The sequence below is a fragment of the Oryzias latipes genome, chromosome 4 (assembly GCF_053564925.1).
Source record: "Oryzias latipes strain Hd-rR chromosome 4, Olatipes_Hd-rR_3.1".
NCBI classification, from domain to species: Eukaryota; Metazoa; Chordata; class Actinopteri; order Beloniformes; family Adrianichthyidae; genus Oryzias; species Oryzias latipes.
In genome coordinates this window covers 20640859-20654576 of record NC_136240.1, presented here as the reverse complement: position 1 = coordinate 20654576, position 13718 = coordinate 20640859, and the positions used below count along the sequence as shown (strand labels likewise).

Genomic DNA, 13718 nt, shown 5'->3' with positions numbered 1-13718 from the left:
GCCAAACATTTTTTACTAGATTTGCACAGAATAATTTAAATGCTGAGATAGATCTGTATTTTTCCTCACAATTATTTACTGGAGGTTCCTGATAATAAAAAATAAGATTTTATTAAAAATAGTGGTAAATTTACACAGTTTTTTCAGAGATATAGTAGCAAAAGTTTGATCTTATGCTACGTACACTCCAGGCATTTGACATATGTTCAAGAACGGGCTGCACGGGTAACTGTTGAACACGCTTTGAGCACATGGTGTTCAGACTGCGCTGTCACTGCTCGATGCTAGCGGATGTACATGCAGTAGGAAAAGGCTTGATACAAAATGTTAAAGCAGAGCAAATCTCCCAAATCTTGCTCCAGGTTTTTTCTGTCACAGCAATATTCCGATACATGAATGAGTTGGCGTCATTTAATTCCAGCTGGGAACAAACCACATTTTTTGATTTCTCCTCCATGATGACTTTTCAAACGGTCGGCACTTCCGTGACCTGAAAAGGACGCTCACCCATATGTCACTAGCAGATTGGTCAAATTCAATGGCTGCACATTTTGTACGTAGACCTCGAAAACTGACCTAGAAAACTTGCGTAGCGATATGTGGACGAGAGTTTTGAACGCGGAAGGCAGAAACAGGCATATACCTGTGTTTACATAAACGTTTAACTGAAAGTGGTTTAATGCGCATTGCTGTGGCCGGAGTGAATGTAGCCTTAAATGCAGTGTTGGAACTGTAAATGAAGCTGCTGTGACTGTCTGTCACTGCCTATCCTGCCTACTTAAATTGTGCTTTTGTAACTGCATTCATCAGAAGTCTCAGATCAAAAACCAGCTGCATGTGGATTCAAATGCTTAAGCTGCACATTGGAAAGAACCCGCAGCCTGCACATGTGCAATACACATGCGGCTCTGCAGTAAAACTGACCAGTGAAATACTCTGGGAACTCCTGCTCCAGCTTGAGCGCTCTGTCGAAGGCTTTCCTCGCCTGCTCCTCAGACAAACGCTTGTTCATCTCTCTGCACAAAGAGGTGGGAGTTAAAAGACCAAATACATTACTGAAATGTTTTAGACATGTTCAATTATACATTTACTGGAAATGTATTGTTGTGTGAAGAGCATGTGAAGACCAGCTGACTTAACTATAAAAGAGAACATTTCTTAGTCATTACAAGTTTTTACCTATCAGGATATAGCAGCTGCAGGCAATGTAATGAGTGAAGAAAGTACACAATAAAAAAGTGTATCTGATTAGTCTAACAGAACATTCTCCAATGTGTTAAGGATATTTAAGAGTAAAGATACCGGATCTAAGCTTTTTATAAAAGCTGGCAAAAATTTTGCAAGCAGAAAGACAATCTGTCTGGTTCAAACTGTAAGAACCAGTAGTCTATCAGGTCAATTTTTTATAATTTACAATAAATTCAAGCATAAAACTGCTCCTAAGCGAGGCAAATATGACATGATTTTAAAGTCAGTATGGATGAAAAAGATCCAAAATATTTAGTTTCTATTGCTGAGAAAAAGGAGAATAGGAGTGAAAGTGGACGGTTGTGGGATCACGCTCTTTCGTTTCCTTTGCTTTTGACCACACCCACCTCAATGCTTGACCAATCATACAATAACTGCTGCACTGCAGGTGAGACAAAAGTGAGGCTGGTGGGGGGGGGGGGGGGGGGTGCCATTTTGTTGTAGAGCTGAGCAAGTGAGGCTGTGTTTAGTTTGAAATAAACTGGGGTTTAGAGATTACTGAGTACATGTGTAGAACAGTAGAATCAATCAGAGACAAAACAATTATTCTGTGAAAGAGGATAACATTAACAAAACAAAACTTTCATGTGCTGTTTCCAAGGTCACAGAGCCTTAACCGGAAGCATTGGACACCATCACCTAGTAGTGTAAAATTATTTTCATCTACAATTAGATGATTTAAGTGTGAAGTGAAGCATGGCTGCCACTCACAAGATATTTTCAACACTGCAGGGTTTTATGAGGATAGCGATGGGATAGATTCCTGCCATCTGGAGACGTTTAATCGCGTTCCCTGATACGTCCAGAATGCAGTGTTTACCCTGAAGACACACACAGAGAAACACAAGGGTCATTAAGTGTCTGTATGCTGTTGCTCACCCCCCGTCATCAGAGGCCTCACCTTGTCGGCGACCTCTTTGACAGACTGAATGCTGGTTCCATACAGGTGGTTGTTGTACTGTCCCGCTTCTATGAACTTGTGTTCCTGAATCTCTCGCTCCATGAGCTCTCTGGAGGACATGAAGTGATAATCTCTGCCATCCACCTCGTAGTCTCGCCGTGGTCGCGTTGTGTCTGAGGATTTTACAAATACAGGGAAATAAGGTCTCCCAATGAAAGTTTAGGTCAAACAAGCTCAAGTTAGCTGACATTAAGGTCATATCACTCCAGTTATAAACAGCCACAGCATCAATCTGATGCATCAGCATCATAAAATGAAGTTGCTGTAATGTGTTTATATGAAACTCACGTGGGACACAGGAGCCAAACTTGCTGGGGAACTCAGAGATAAGGTCATCGTTGATTCGATCCTTCATCGGTCCGAGCACAATGACAGGCCGCGTGTAGTTAACTGGAATCAAGGCAGCATGTTCGTAACCACACAAATACATGGAGTTGAGTTAGGCAGCACCAACACTTAAAAGGAAAAAAAGAACATTAAAAAATAAGTGTGCAATTTTCTATTTATTCTATTTTAAAACAATATGTAATATAGTGTGTTCTACATTCATTTGAGAAATTACAAGGTTGTGAAAAGAAATTTTTTTTTTCCTGCCATCTATGTTTCTGTGCGTGGAGATGGTAGCTTCCACTTCTCAACAGTCAACCTAACTAAAGATGAGCAGGTAGTTAGCATGAACCAAATCTGTGATAGACTGGGGGAATTTCACAATCGAATAACAAAAGGCATAATTCTGCTGTAAATATATGAACGATTAAGGGTTTTCTTTAAAAGACAGTGAAAATTGGCTTTAAGAAAATTGTCACGGGATTCAAGAGAAATTCTAAACACCAATAGATTTTCTTTTGTCACTCAGAAATATGTGGATTTTATTTAAGTTTTTTCCCCTAATAGATTATCTTTATTGTCTGTTTAGTTAACATTAAAGGACTTTCTTGAATTTACTTTCTATTTCAGTATTTATGCCCGATGGTTAAAGCTGATATGTGCACAAAATAAACCTTGAGAAAAAAAGATGATGTGGAAGAAGAACTAACCTTCTTGCTGCATGACAGGCTGGTATGTGAGCAGGATCTCCTCCTGACCAGCTGCTCAGAATAACACAAATAAATGATGGACATATTTAGATAAGTACGACTGACAGCGCATCACCCTTCTACCCTCCTAAACTTTCAGGACAGACTTCATGAAGACCCCTAAAAAGGCAGAAAGAGGCAACCTGCACAAGAAAACACCCACATGCACAAAAAAGTACCATGATTACAGCACACACATACGCAAATGTAAATATAAATTCATTTGTACGTGACACAAGCACACACAGAGGGAAGCACACAAACCAGCAACTGCTTTATGCGCCTGAACTATGAAACAAAACAAAAAAATTAACAAAGGCAGAGCAAGCACTGACAGAGAGGAGGAAGAGGAGGGAGGGACAGTGGAGGGTCTACACTTACAGGAACTACTTTCACTATCGCTGGTGCCAGAGGTTACCAGCTCTGGAAGGACAAGACAGGTCAGAGTCAGCAACACAAGCACATACACAAAAACACGCAAACACATAGATACAAACACAAATACAGACACACAATGCACACGTCTTTCTTTCAGACAAATAACTCCTTAAAACAACAAAATAATCCCAGAAACCAGCAACTCCTCAAGGCGTGATCCAGAGCAATAAATCTGAGCCAAAACTGTGACTAATGTGCTGAGCTGTCCAACAACTAAACAAACTGACATATTTCCATAAATTTCAGAGTAAAATCTATAATTATGACATGAAATGTTTCAGGTTTGCAGTGGAGACAGGGATAATTAGATCTGTGGAGGGAATTAGTTAGTAATGTGGGAGCTGCAGTTGCATGTAGAGACCAGCAGATGTCAGCAAATGAAAGGAAACCTACCTCTATCATCTGGATCCTGCAGGAAAGAAGAGAGAAGAGAGTGTTAGTCATCACACACACACACCCCTAACATGGTGTTGATTATCAGCAGAAACTCTGTAGGAAACACACACACATTTGTACACAATTGATGAGTGAGAAGGAATAATTGTAGTCTCAGTCTGTCAGGGGATTGTGTGTGTGTGTGTTTCTTTTTTAATTAACATTTTTCCATCATGCAGAGATGCTGATTCACACAGTGTGAGGAAAACAGAGGGAGAGTGTGCTGACAGCTCAGTGATATCAATAGCTTGAGAGTCAGCACTCATCAGGTCTACATGATGTGTGACTGAAGTGCTGTTAGCTTGTCGGAGAACTTTGTAGATCACAGGCATTTAAGATACTTACTAAAGTCTGAATCAAGCGATAAAAAAAGCATTACCTCTCCTGTGATGTCACAAACAGAAAAAGGAATCTGATTTTTTTGCATTCTTATTCTAAATACTTTTCTTTCCCTTATTATTTTTTAGTAAAAGAATTGCTGAATTGACAGAAGTTGTTTTTTTCTTTTAAGATCTAATACATACTGCTGAAATCATATTTAGTTCCAACTTTATATTTGACTGTAGAGCTAGTGTGCTGTAGCCAAGGCCTTTTTACATTGAATATGTATTATTACCAAGAGAATGTCTAAAATAGAAATTCTACTGCGGTAAAACAAAGGTGAGTCTTTTTTTGCGTTTGTTTTATTTCCGACTCAGCAAATTTTCTCTTGTCATCGTGAGGCATTCAGGAAAGCCTCATTAAAGCCTCTATGTCAAACTTTTACTGCATTATAATTGTTAAGAAAACAAGCAAAATGCAATAACCTACAAACACAAAAAAAAGCTTTTTATGCTTTTTGCATGTTTGCTTTGTAATTGCATTACTTCATATAACAGTAATGTAATATTTTCGAAGCTGTGCAGTCTAAAAATATACATAATTCAATTAAATGTCAACTTTCTTTCTAGTCCTCATATTGTTTGGTTATAAAAACAGTTTTTACGACACTAATCAGAGGCAATGAAAACATTCAACTAAAAAATTATGAAATGATTAAAAAAAGAATGGTGCTTTTAATTGTTAGAAACATATTTTAGATAACTGATTTGTGTTTTTAATACTTCCAATATCTTCCAAACCCAGCATAATAGAAATGAGATGATCTAATAGCAGGCAGTTTATCTTTCATGTCTGATTTGTTCCCAGCATCAGCCACATTTACTGTTAATTTCGTTCAGATAACATTCATTTTTGTATTTCTTGTGTAAATTTAGTCAGTGAGATATTTTATTACATTTCTTATTTGTGTGTTGGTAGTAAAAGTACAATAGCTTGATCTCAGAAAAGAGACTTTACTGAAAGTAAATGTATTGTGTAAAAACAAAAAAGATTAATGATAAGAATAGGAGGTACTCACCGATCTGTCCTGAGACCTGGACACTCTGATCGTCTTTAACCTCGACCTCTCTTTCCTCTCTGCTCTGTGTGTCCAACAAAATGGAAAAGAGGACAAAAAAACATTTAAAAGACATAAAATAATCTCAAATGAACACAATCATTTTAAAACAGCAATCCCATCAAGTCATTTTCTGTTTTTTTTCTACAACAATAATAAATTTCTATACAAAAATTGGAACATTTCTTTTAAGGTTAACATAATTACAACAAAATTTAAAAACTCAATGCTAAATCAGCCTAAAAAACAAGAAAACATTTAGAAAACCAAAATGCTAAATGATCCTAACATTGCAAAAATCCTATTAAAAGCTAAATATTTGAAGCTAAAGATAAACCAAAAATGTTTTAAAAAAATGATTAACTAGGGTGGTTTTATTAGAAAAAACATGAAAAACCTCCAAAGGAAAACCTACAAAAACCAATGTGAAAACCGCTGAGATTATACAAAAAATTTAAGGACTGTTAAGAAATCTTTCTGTTATATAGGGCAACTTTAACTCAACTAAATTGTTTTAAGTTTGTCTCTCTACCAATGGTTCTAGGGGCAACTTATATTTGAGAGAGTAGAAGGTCTTTAAAGGATAAAACCCTCAAGAGGAGCTTATAAATTGAAATATAATGAAAGTTAGAACACATCAAAATGTTCCAGTCTACAGTGCGAAGTCTTCTTGTTACGGCTGTGGAGACATTTTCATGTCCAGAAATAGATTTGTCACCTCCTGTGCAGGACTGCTTCCTGCTAATGATCACATTAAACGCTAAAATTTCAAATAAGGTTAACACCTTGTGTGGCACCTGATTCTCTCCCTAAAGCCACTCTTTCTCTACTGGAGCTGAAGATTCAGTGGCTTTCAGGCACAAAGTCTTACATAATGCATGTTAAACCTCTTTACACTTGTCATTTTTCCAAACAACTGTCAAAGTGCAAATGGCAGGCCAGATGCAATGTGGTCAATAATTTAAAAAATGGAATTTAAACATAAAAAGATTTGAAATCTGAGGGTTTTCCTTTGATTTTAATCATTTACCTCAGTGAATTTAAATAATATAACATCCTGGGGAGACATTTTAACTACAAAAACACTAGTGGTAGATATTTTAGCAACTTTTTAGACATTTTTCTCTATTTAAAAACTCAATTTTCTTTACGTTTTTATGTTTATTATAAATTCGACTGCTTCTAACCGAATACCGGTACCACTCTAAGGCCTGCAACTTATTATCAGTGTATCAAATCTATGTGTTGAAATTTACTTTTAGTCTTCCTTGTCTACTCTAATTCTCCCTTCACTAACATCCTGTCACTACCTTTCCTTCCACCCCATCACTCTGCACATCCCTCTTCGTCACTTTCATGTCTCGCATGGCAACTTGACTGATTCAAAATAGACTCTCTCCCCCCCCCCCCCCCCCCTCGAAACCTATCAACATCTGCCAGACACCCTCTCTGCAGTGGAACCAAGCACAGGTGAGAGGAAGCGGCACTGTTTCACATTCAGCTGTGTGGTGAGGATACACTGGTGTGTTCGGTCTTTATAACAGCATCTAAAGGTTTCAAACATCCGGAGATTTTTTTTGAGTTAAAGTTGTTGTCAGGAGTCATAATAAACTCTGTGGAAGACGGTTTTGTCAGCTACATTCCACAAAATCATCTGTTTTTACTTTTTCAGCAGCTTACTTTTTTGGAAGGAAGTGGGTAAAATAAGTGGTTTAAATAATGATAATGATATGATAAATAAATGAAAATATATACCGTAAGTATTTGTTTGAACATTATGATTTCAATCTACACATGATGACAGAGATAAAACACAACTAGGGACAACAGGAGCTCATTCCAGAGTTTAGGAACAACAGCCTGCAAGGATCTGTCTCCTCTGGTCAGGAACCGTGTGCGAGGAACAATCAACGTGTTCTGATTATCAGACCTCAGTGCACGAGATGGTCTGTGCGTTCCCTGGACTCTATACATTATTTTAAAAGTCAACAGAAAACTTTGTATTTTTGCAAAGCATTGTAAATGGAACTGTTTTTATTTGGGCTTGGGATGATTGTTTTATGTGGTATATGCTTCCTTGTGACTTCTGTCTGTGAAAGGTGCTATATAAATAAAATGTACTTACTTGCAAAAAAGAACATGGTTTTAATGGATTGGGTCTTTAAACGCTAAGCGGTGTATAGTTATTTAGCACTTTATTACCTTCTTAGAAAGCCCACAGTGCTTCTAGGTGTAGAGAAGTTGACAGCTCAAATTTAAAAAATTTGTTTTGAGTAAGAAAATATTTAGTTGCTGGTATTTGTGTAATTTCAAAACTTACTAGAACTAAATGATTTGTAATTTAAAAAAAACTAACTTCAAAAATTTGTAATCCCAAAGATTTTTTTAAATTGTTAATAAGCAAAAAAAGTTTTTTTTAAACTGTTTATCTACAAACTGGTGGTATAACAACCTAAACCTAAAGCTCTGACCTCCTGCGGCTGGGGATGACCCCAACATCGGGGCAGTTTGGGGGTGGGGGACTGACATGACGAGCAGGCCACCACTCATCCTCGCCGACACTGCTCACGTGGAGGATGTCTCCGAAATGGAACGGCAGGACCTGACTGGGTGTGTTTAGATCTGACGCACTTCCATCGTAGTCGAACAACGCCCTGAAGAGAGAAAGCACATCAAATATTCATGTTAGATAATGAACACAAAATACAATAAATCCACATAAAAAGAGGTTAGAAAAAGTGTGGTAAAGTTGACAAGAGATTGTGTAGTGAGTTTGCTAAATTGTCCACATTACAGTTTTATTAAGCTGTTGGAGACAACAGTGTGTGTGTTGTTTTGTGTGTCTGAACAGAAATATGCCTAATGTGGGCACACATATTCAAACCCACTCAGAAGGAAAAGAATCAGCAAAGTAGGGCGACAACACATCTGTGTGTGTTTGTGACTGTGATGCAACTAGAGCTGAAATAAGCAGTATTCCCTAAAGTTCATCCTGGCTTCATCAATAAAACAGAACACAGACAGAGAGGGGAGATGTGACAGAGGAGCAGACAGGCTGACAGAGCCTCAGCATCGGGTCAAAACCCCTTCTGCTGCTCTACTCCAGTTTGAATCAACATCATAGAGGAGAGCGTGATCACAGAGCAGGAACATTTCATGAGGTGAGAGGATTTTGTGTTCAGTTTGCAAAATACAGATGGAGTCTGATAAGGACTTTTTTTTTCAATACAGCAGTTGAGTTAACTCAAGTATCTTTAAAGTAAAAAAAAAAATCTAAACTCGGGAATTATACCCAAAACCCTTGTGTGTATGAACATATAAACAGTCATGGCTAAATCTATTGGTACCCATAAGGGGCATAACATGACCATAAAGGGGGGTAACATAACCATCAAAAAACTCATCTTAGGATTCTGTTTTAAAATTGACAAAAAACATTAAAAATGGGTTAGGTTTTAAGTATTGAGAACACAGATTTTTATTTTTATTTATGAATAAAAATGTTTATTGGCATGCATATTAGGGACATTTTAAAGTACTACAAAGTTGCTGTGGTGTTTAAAGCAAAAACAGTTGAGAGTCAGAAAATAAATATAGAAGTGGGTAGTACAATTTAGAGAATGTGTTAAAATTGCTGTCTTATTTTGAAGACTAGTTATTTACAAGAATAAAGTGCATTTGAATATACAGTATATTTGTTCTAACTAAAATATGAACTAAAGATTTCACTAATGCTTTCCATGCAGATAACACTTATACTGTTATGTGAGTTTAACACTAAATTATTTCAAATATGTATTTTTCCTTTTCTGTGTGGGAACACTGTACCCAATTACCCAGATGAAGGGCATAAAGTATTTTTTCTGATGCCACACAGAAGTAAACAATTACCTCACAGTCTGCAATAACCTTGATTTAAACTGATCTCTTTAAATATTATGTTCATGCTGCACAAATGCAAATTATTACCCTGATATATAATACCTTGTATATCAGGATTTTATTGATGTCTCGGGGAGAAAAGTACGTTCTAGAAAACAGCCTAATGCATGGATTTCACACATCCCCACTGATTTTGTGAACAAATTCTACTAATGGATGGTTTGTAGAAATATAAAGGTAATGCCATGTGACTCATTTACGGTAATTACAGTTTTCAGTCTCAAAAGTCATCTTATTTTCTGAATAGTGAGAGACACAATATTAAACATAATTTTCTCTATCAAAAACAGAATTCCAGAAACTGGACCTAGATAGTATTACCTCTATCTAGGTAATACTTCTTAAAAAAAAAGACATTTTGCAAATAAGAGAACAGTTTACTGAATTGTAATAAAGTAGTTGAATTTAGTAGTGACTCTAAGTTGTCCCTAAGTGTGAATGGGAGTGTGAATGTGTGGCAAGTTGCCAGTCTGCAACAGACTGGCAACTTGTTCAGTGTGTACCCCACCTTCACCCAACAGTGCTAGGATAGGCTCCAGCAACCCTGATAGGGATTCAGCAGGTTGAAAAAACGGATGGACGGAATATAATAAGGCAATGTTTCTTAAAGTGCTGCAGTTAAGAAAAATAAAACAATGTACAACACCAGTAAAATTCATGTTTAAATTTTTTTTACAAAATCTTCCTCTTTTGGCTGACTAAATATTTCATATCTTCTGAATAGTGTAGCTTGCAATTGACACAGATTTTCTGCAGCCTGCCAGTACTTCATAGATGTAAATTTATTAAGCGTGATCAATTCATTTGTCTGTTGGTTTCCAACCGTGTGTTTTAAAACAACTTGAACTTTGTATCTTAAAATTTTACATTCAGATGCAGTCAGAAAACAAAAACTGTCAACGTTTTGATAGAAATACCCTTTAACCAATACGGGCATCCTTTTTTTATTAATTGTTGTTTGAGTTGTAATATTTAAAAGTTTAGGCCAACTTTATACATTGTAATGGAGAGAAAATAACCTAACAAGAACAATCTACAGAAATAAAGACACAAGTTAGAGTCTCTAGGTAGGCTAAAACACAAATATAGGGCTTTAAAAGGGCTGCCCCCTATTATAATTTCAAATTTAGATGTTCTTACAGCTCAGATTAGTGAAACACAAAGGTTTAAAAACAAGACATCAATGCCAATGAGAATAAAGTATCTTTCAAATGCATGGTTTCAATTAACCATATATGGAACTTCTGTAAAGCACAATTTCTGTTTTTTTATCTCAGAAAGCAACCTCATTTTAAATTTAAAAGAAGGACGGCTCTCCATGCCTGGAACAGGTAAGGACTGCTCTTTGAGCAGCCCCTGGGGGTAATTAGGTGTCCTGAACAGCTCGGCACAAACCATTGCACAGCTATCTATTTTACATTAACCATTCATGAAAGAAAAAAAATGAAATTGTGTCACAATATGTCTTTATAAAACCTGCCTCTTCAGGTGAATCTTTCTGCAGAACAGGAAAAAGCCAAGCTGTTGAGCCATATAGTTTGCTCAAAATACACCACATTAGTGTGAATGTAAAATGAGGCAAAGGGAGGACACAGAAGAACAGGAGACTCACAAACAAAGCTTTTTACACAAAGGACCCTCGCTGAGACCGTGCATACAGTATGTCGCTATGTGTCAGTGACATTTCCACTCAGGCAGGAGGAAAGGTTAACCCGCCTTGTACACATAATACACATGCTCCACGGTATGAACACCCCAGAGTGACACACACACCGCACATGCAGGGACGCGCAGCAGCCGCCCAGAGCATCAAACACCCCCAATCTGTCACGCACAAACAACCTCAGCTCCACCAACCAGCTGGCAGTCCGAGACTTCCTTTTTAAAATTTGCAGGCTGATCGGATATTTTGGGACAGTAATGAGCAAGAAGGGTTTCTATGACAGCAATTTATCATGTGGGTTCATGTCGCAGAACTGCATTATTCTTTGTCACCTTGAAATGATCCTGGCCTGATTCTGATGAGACTTTTCATTTAGACTCTGCGGGAAAATCCATAACTCTGCAGAGATGTTGTGATGATTGTGTTACACATGAACACAATCCTAATTATGTATTTGCATTTATTATTTCAGTTTTGTGCAGTTTTCTGTACAAAAATCCAATTTATCCCAAACTTTTGTATTTGTATTTGTATTTCTTCCCTTTAATTATGGGACTGAATTCACAACTCCTGGAGCAACTTGACTTGTATGAATAATTTTCATTATTTGTTCCTCCATAGGATCTTTCAAACAGAAACAAAAATTCTTTGGCAAACTTGTTCTTCATTTTAAAGAAACATTTCAGCGAATGTGTTTCCAAACTTTGATGGATTGAGGTCTAACACTGTCATGGCAATGATCTTCAGCAGGTCTCTGCAGCTGTTGAAAACCTCTCCGCTCTTCAACATATTCAAGACACACTGGCATGCGGTGTTTGCTTTCTTCAGCCCAACAAATAAAATCTAGCTTTAACGTCAATGGTCCTTTGAAATTTAATGTCTATTTTTTTTTTTTTACATAGGTTGGGTTATGAATAAGGCCAAAGACCCTTTCAAGAAGTTTGAATTCAAAACAGTTTTACCTAATATGGCAAAAAACAAATAACACTGAGTGGATTTAATCTCATTTATGACGAGTAGCCTCCTGGCCTTTAGGTGTAATCCACTGCAATTCCTGTTAGATAACATCAAAGAAATAAGGCACTGGAAATATAGTCAGCCTCATCTGTCCCTGTGTTCATGCATTCAAAAACATTTAGTACATAAATGCTTTTAGCATGTAAACCAAAGGACTGAAAAACATCAACTCAATGTCAAAATCCTAATGTAAAAAGCTGATTTTATGAACTAAGCAGTAAAACAGCAATTATTTTGTATTTGCATATTCATTTCATGCTAGTAATAGTCTTATCCCTGTCCACCGTCTAAACATGCTGAAGAAGCATAATGTCATATTTTCTTGCAATTATTCCTTAAAACTAATGAAGTGGTTTTTTTGTTTCAATGATGATCATTGCAAGTAAATGAATTGTGAATCTTTTATCGTCTACTTTTAATGAGGCGCAAAAAATATTTAAAACACACAATTCAGTATATTTGTAGGAATCCCTATGGAAAAGGGGACTATTAAGAACTAATCAGTCTGCTTCTCCGGCAGTCAAAAAAAATCTTGTCATAAGAATCTTTTACTAGACTTTAGCAAAATAAAGTTATTGAATTTGGTCTGGCTTTAAGCTCAGTTTCCCTTTTCTGGAATTTGTATGTGTCTGCTTGTTTATGGACATCCCAGCAGCTTTTTCACAATGGTCCAAGTGCATCAAACTTAGATCAGATGTTAAGTTAATGTACAGAAACATGAAACTTTCCAATTATTATTTTGGGTAAAACAAAAACATAAAAATCTTCCAAATGACTTTATAATAGTACTTCGTAGTAGTTGGACATGCTCTTATTAATGCTTTTTACCTCTGTTTGGTGCATGGGTCTTTTTATACTGCCCCCAAAGTAGCATCTGTTGTAACTGCATGACTTCTCTCTCCTGCTCTAGTCTGAACACTCGTGCTTCAATAATGTAACAGATTACTTTATGGATAAACTCATTATACACCTGCAATGTTAAAGGTCCATTGGCAGAAACTCCCAACTTTTAAAGGTCATATTTAGACATATTGGTGTTTCAGAGACATTCACCAAACTGCTGAGGTAGGTTTCCTTAAACTTGACAGTTGGTATTACCCACACACATTTTTTATTCATTTAATGGGTCTTCTAACACTGACACTGCAAGCAGTGCTCCAGCACCATTATTCTTTGGATGTGGTAGAATAAGGTTTGATAGAACCATATTCTTACAATTGGACTAAATAATGTAAACACATCTTTTGGGCTTTTCCTTCAGATTCTCATAAAGCTAAGTTGTGTCACATAAATAATACTCTTTTATTTTGTTTTTCAGCTCATGTAAAGAAAATAGCACAACAGTGACCTTAAAGGTGGCCTCAATGTCGTTGATACTCATTTGATTGATGGTCCAGAAGCGCTTATCTGACATCTATAAACCCACTGACCAAGAGTCCAATCAATATTTCAAATAGTGAGATACTTCTGCAGAAAAGCAATCAAAAGTGCACTTAGTTT

At 36.7% G+C, this 13718-nt stretch overlaps 1 protein-coding gene across 13 annotated transcripts in view; it reads right to left on the bottom strand.

Annotated features, from left to right (window-relative positions):
* The window catches only part of LOC101171070 (discs large homolog 1-like protein), a 99190-nt gene that overhangs the window by 3574 nt on the left and 81898 nt on the right, over positions 1-13718 (bottom strand). For 12 of the 13 annotated variants that reach the window (XM_011474174.4, XM_020702507.3, XM_011474175.4 and 9 more), the window contains 9 exons: positions 8068-8250; positions 5558-5621; positions 4117-4132; positions 3667-3708; positions 3247-3297; positions 2498-2599; positions 2150-2322; positions 1960-2069; positions 925-1016 (listed from right to left, as the gene is read on the bottom strand). In XM_011474174.4, coding sequence (XP_011472476.1) covers positions 925-1016; positions 1960-2069; positions 2150-2322; positions 2498-2599; positions 3247-3297; positions 3667-3708; positions 4117-4132; positions 5558-5621; positions 8068-8250 — 833 coding nt within the window. The remainder of the gene's footprint in view (positions 1-924; positions 1017-1959; positions 2070-2149; positions 2323-2497; positions 2600-3246; positions 3298-3666; positions 3709-4116; positions 4133-5557; positions 5622-8067; positions 8251-13718) is intronic. The other variant, XM_020702506.3, reaches the window with a different exon arrangement.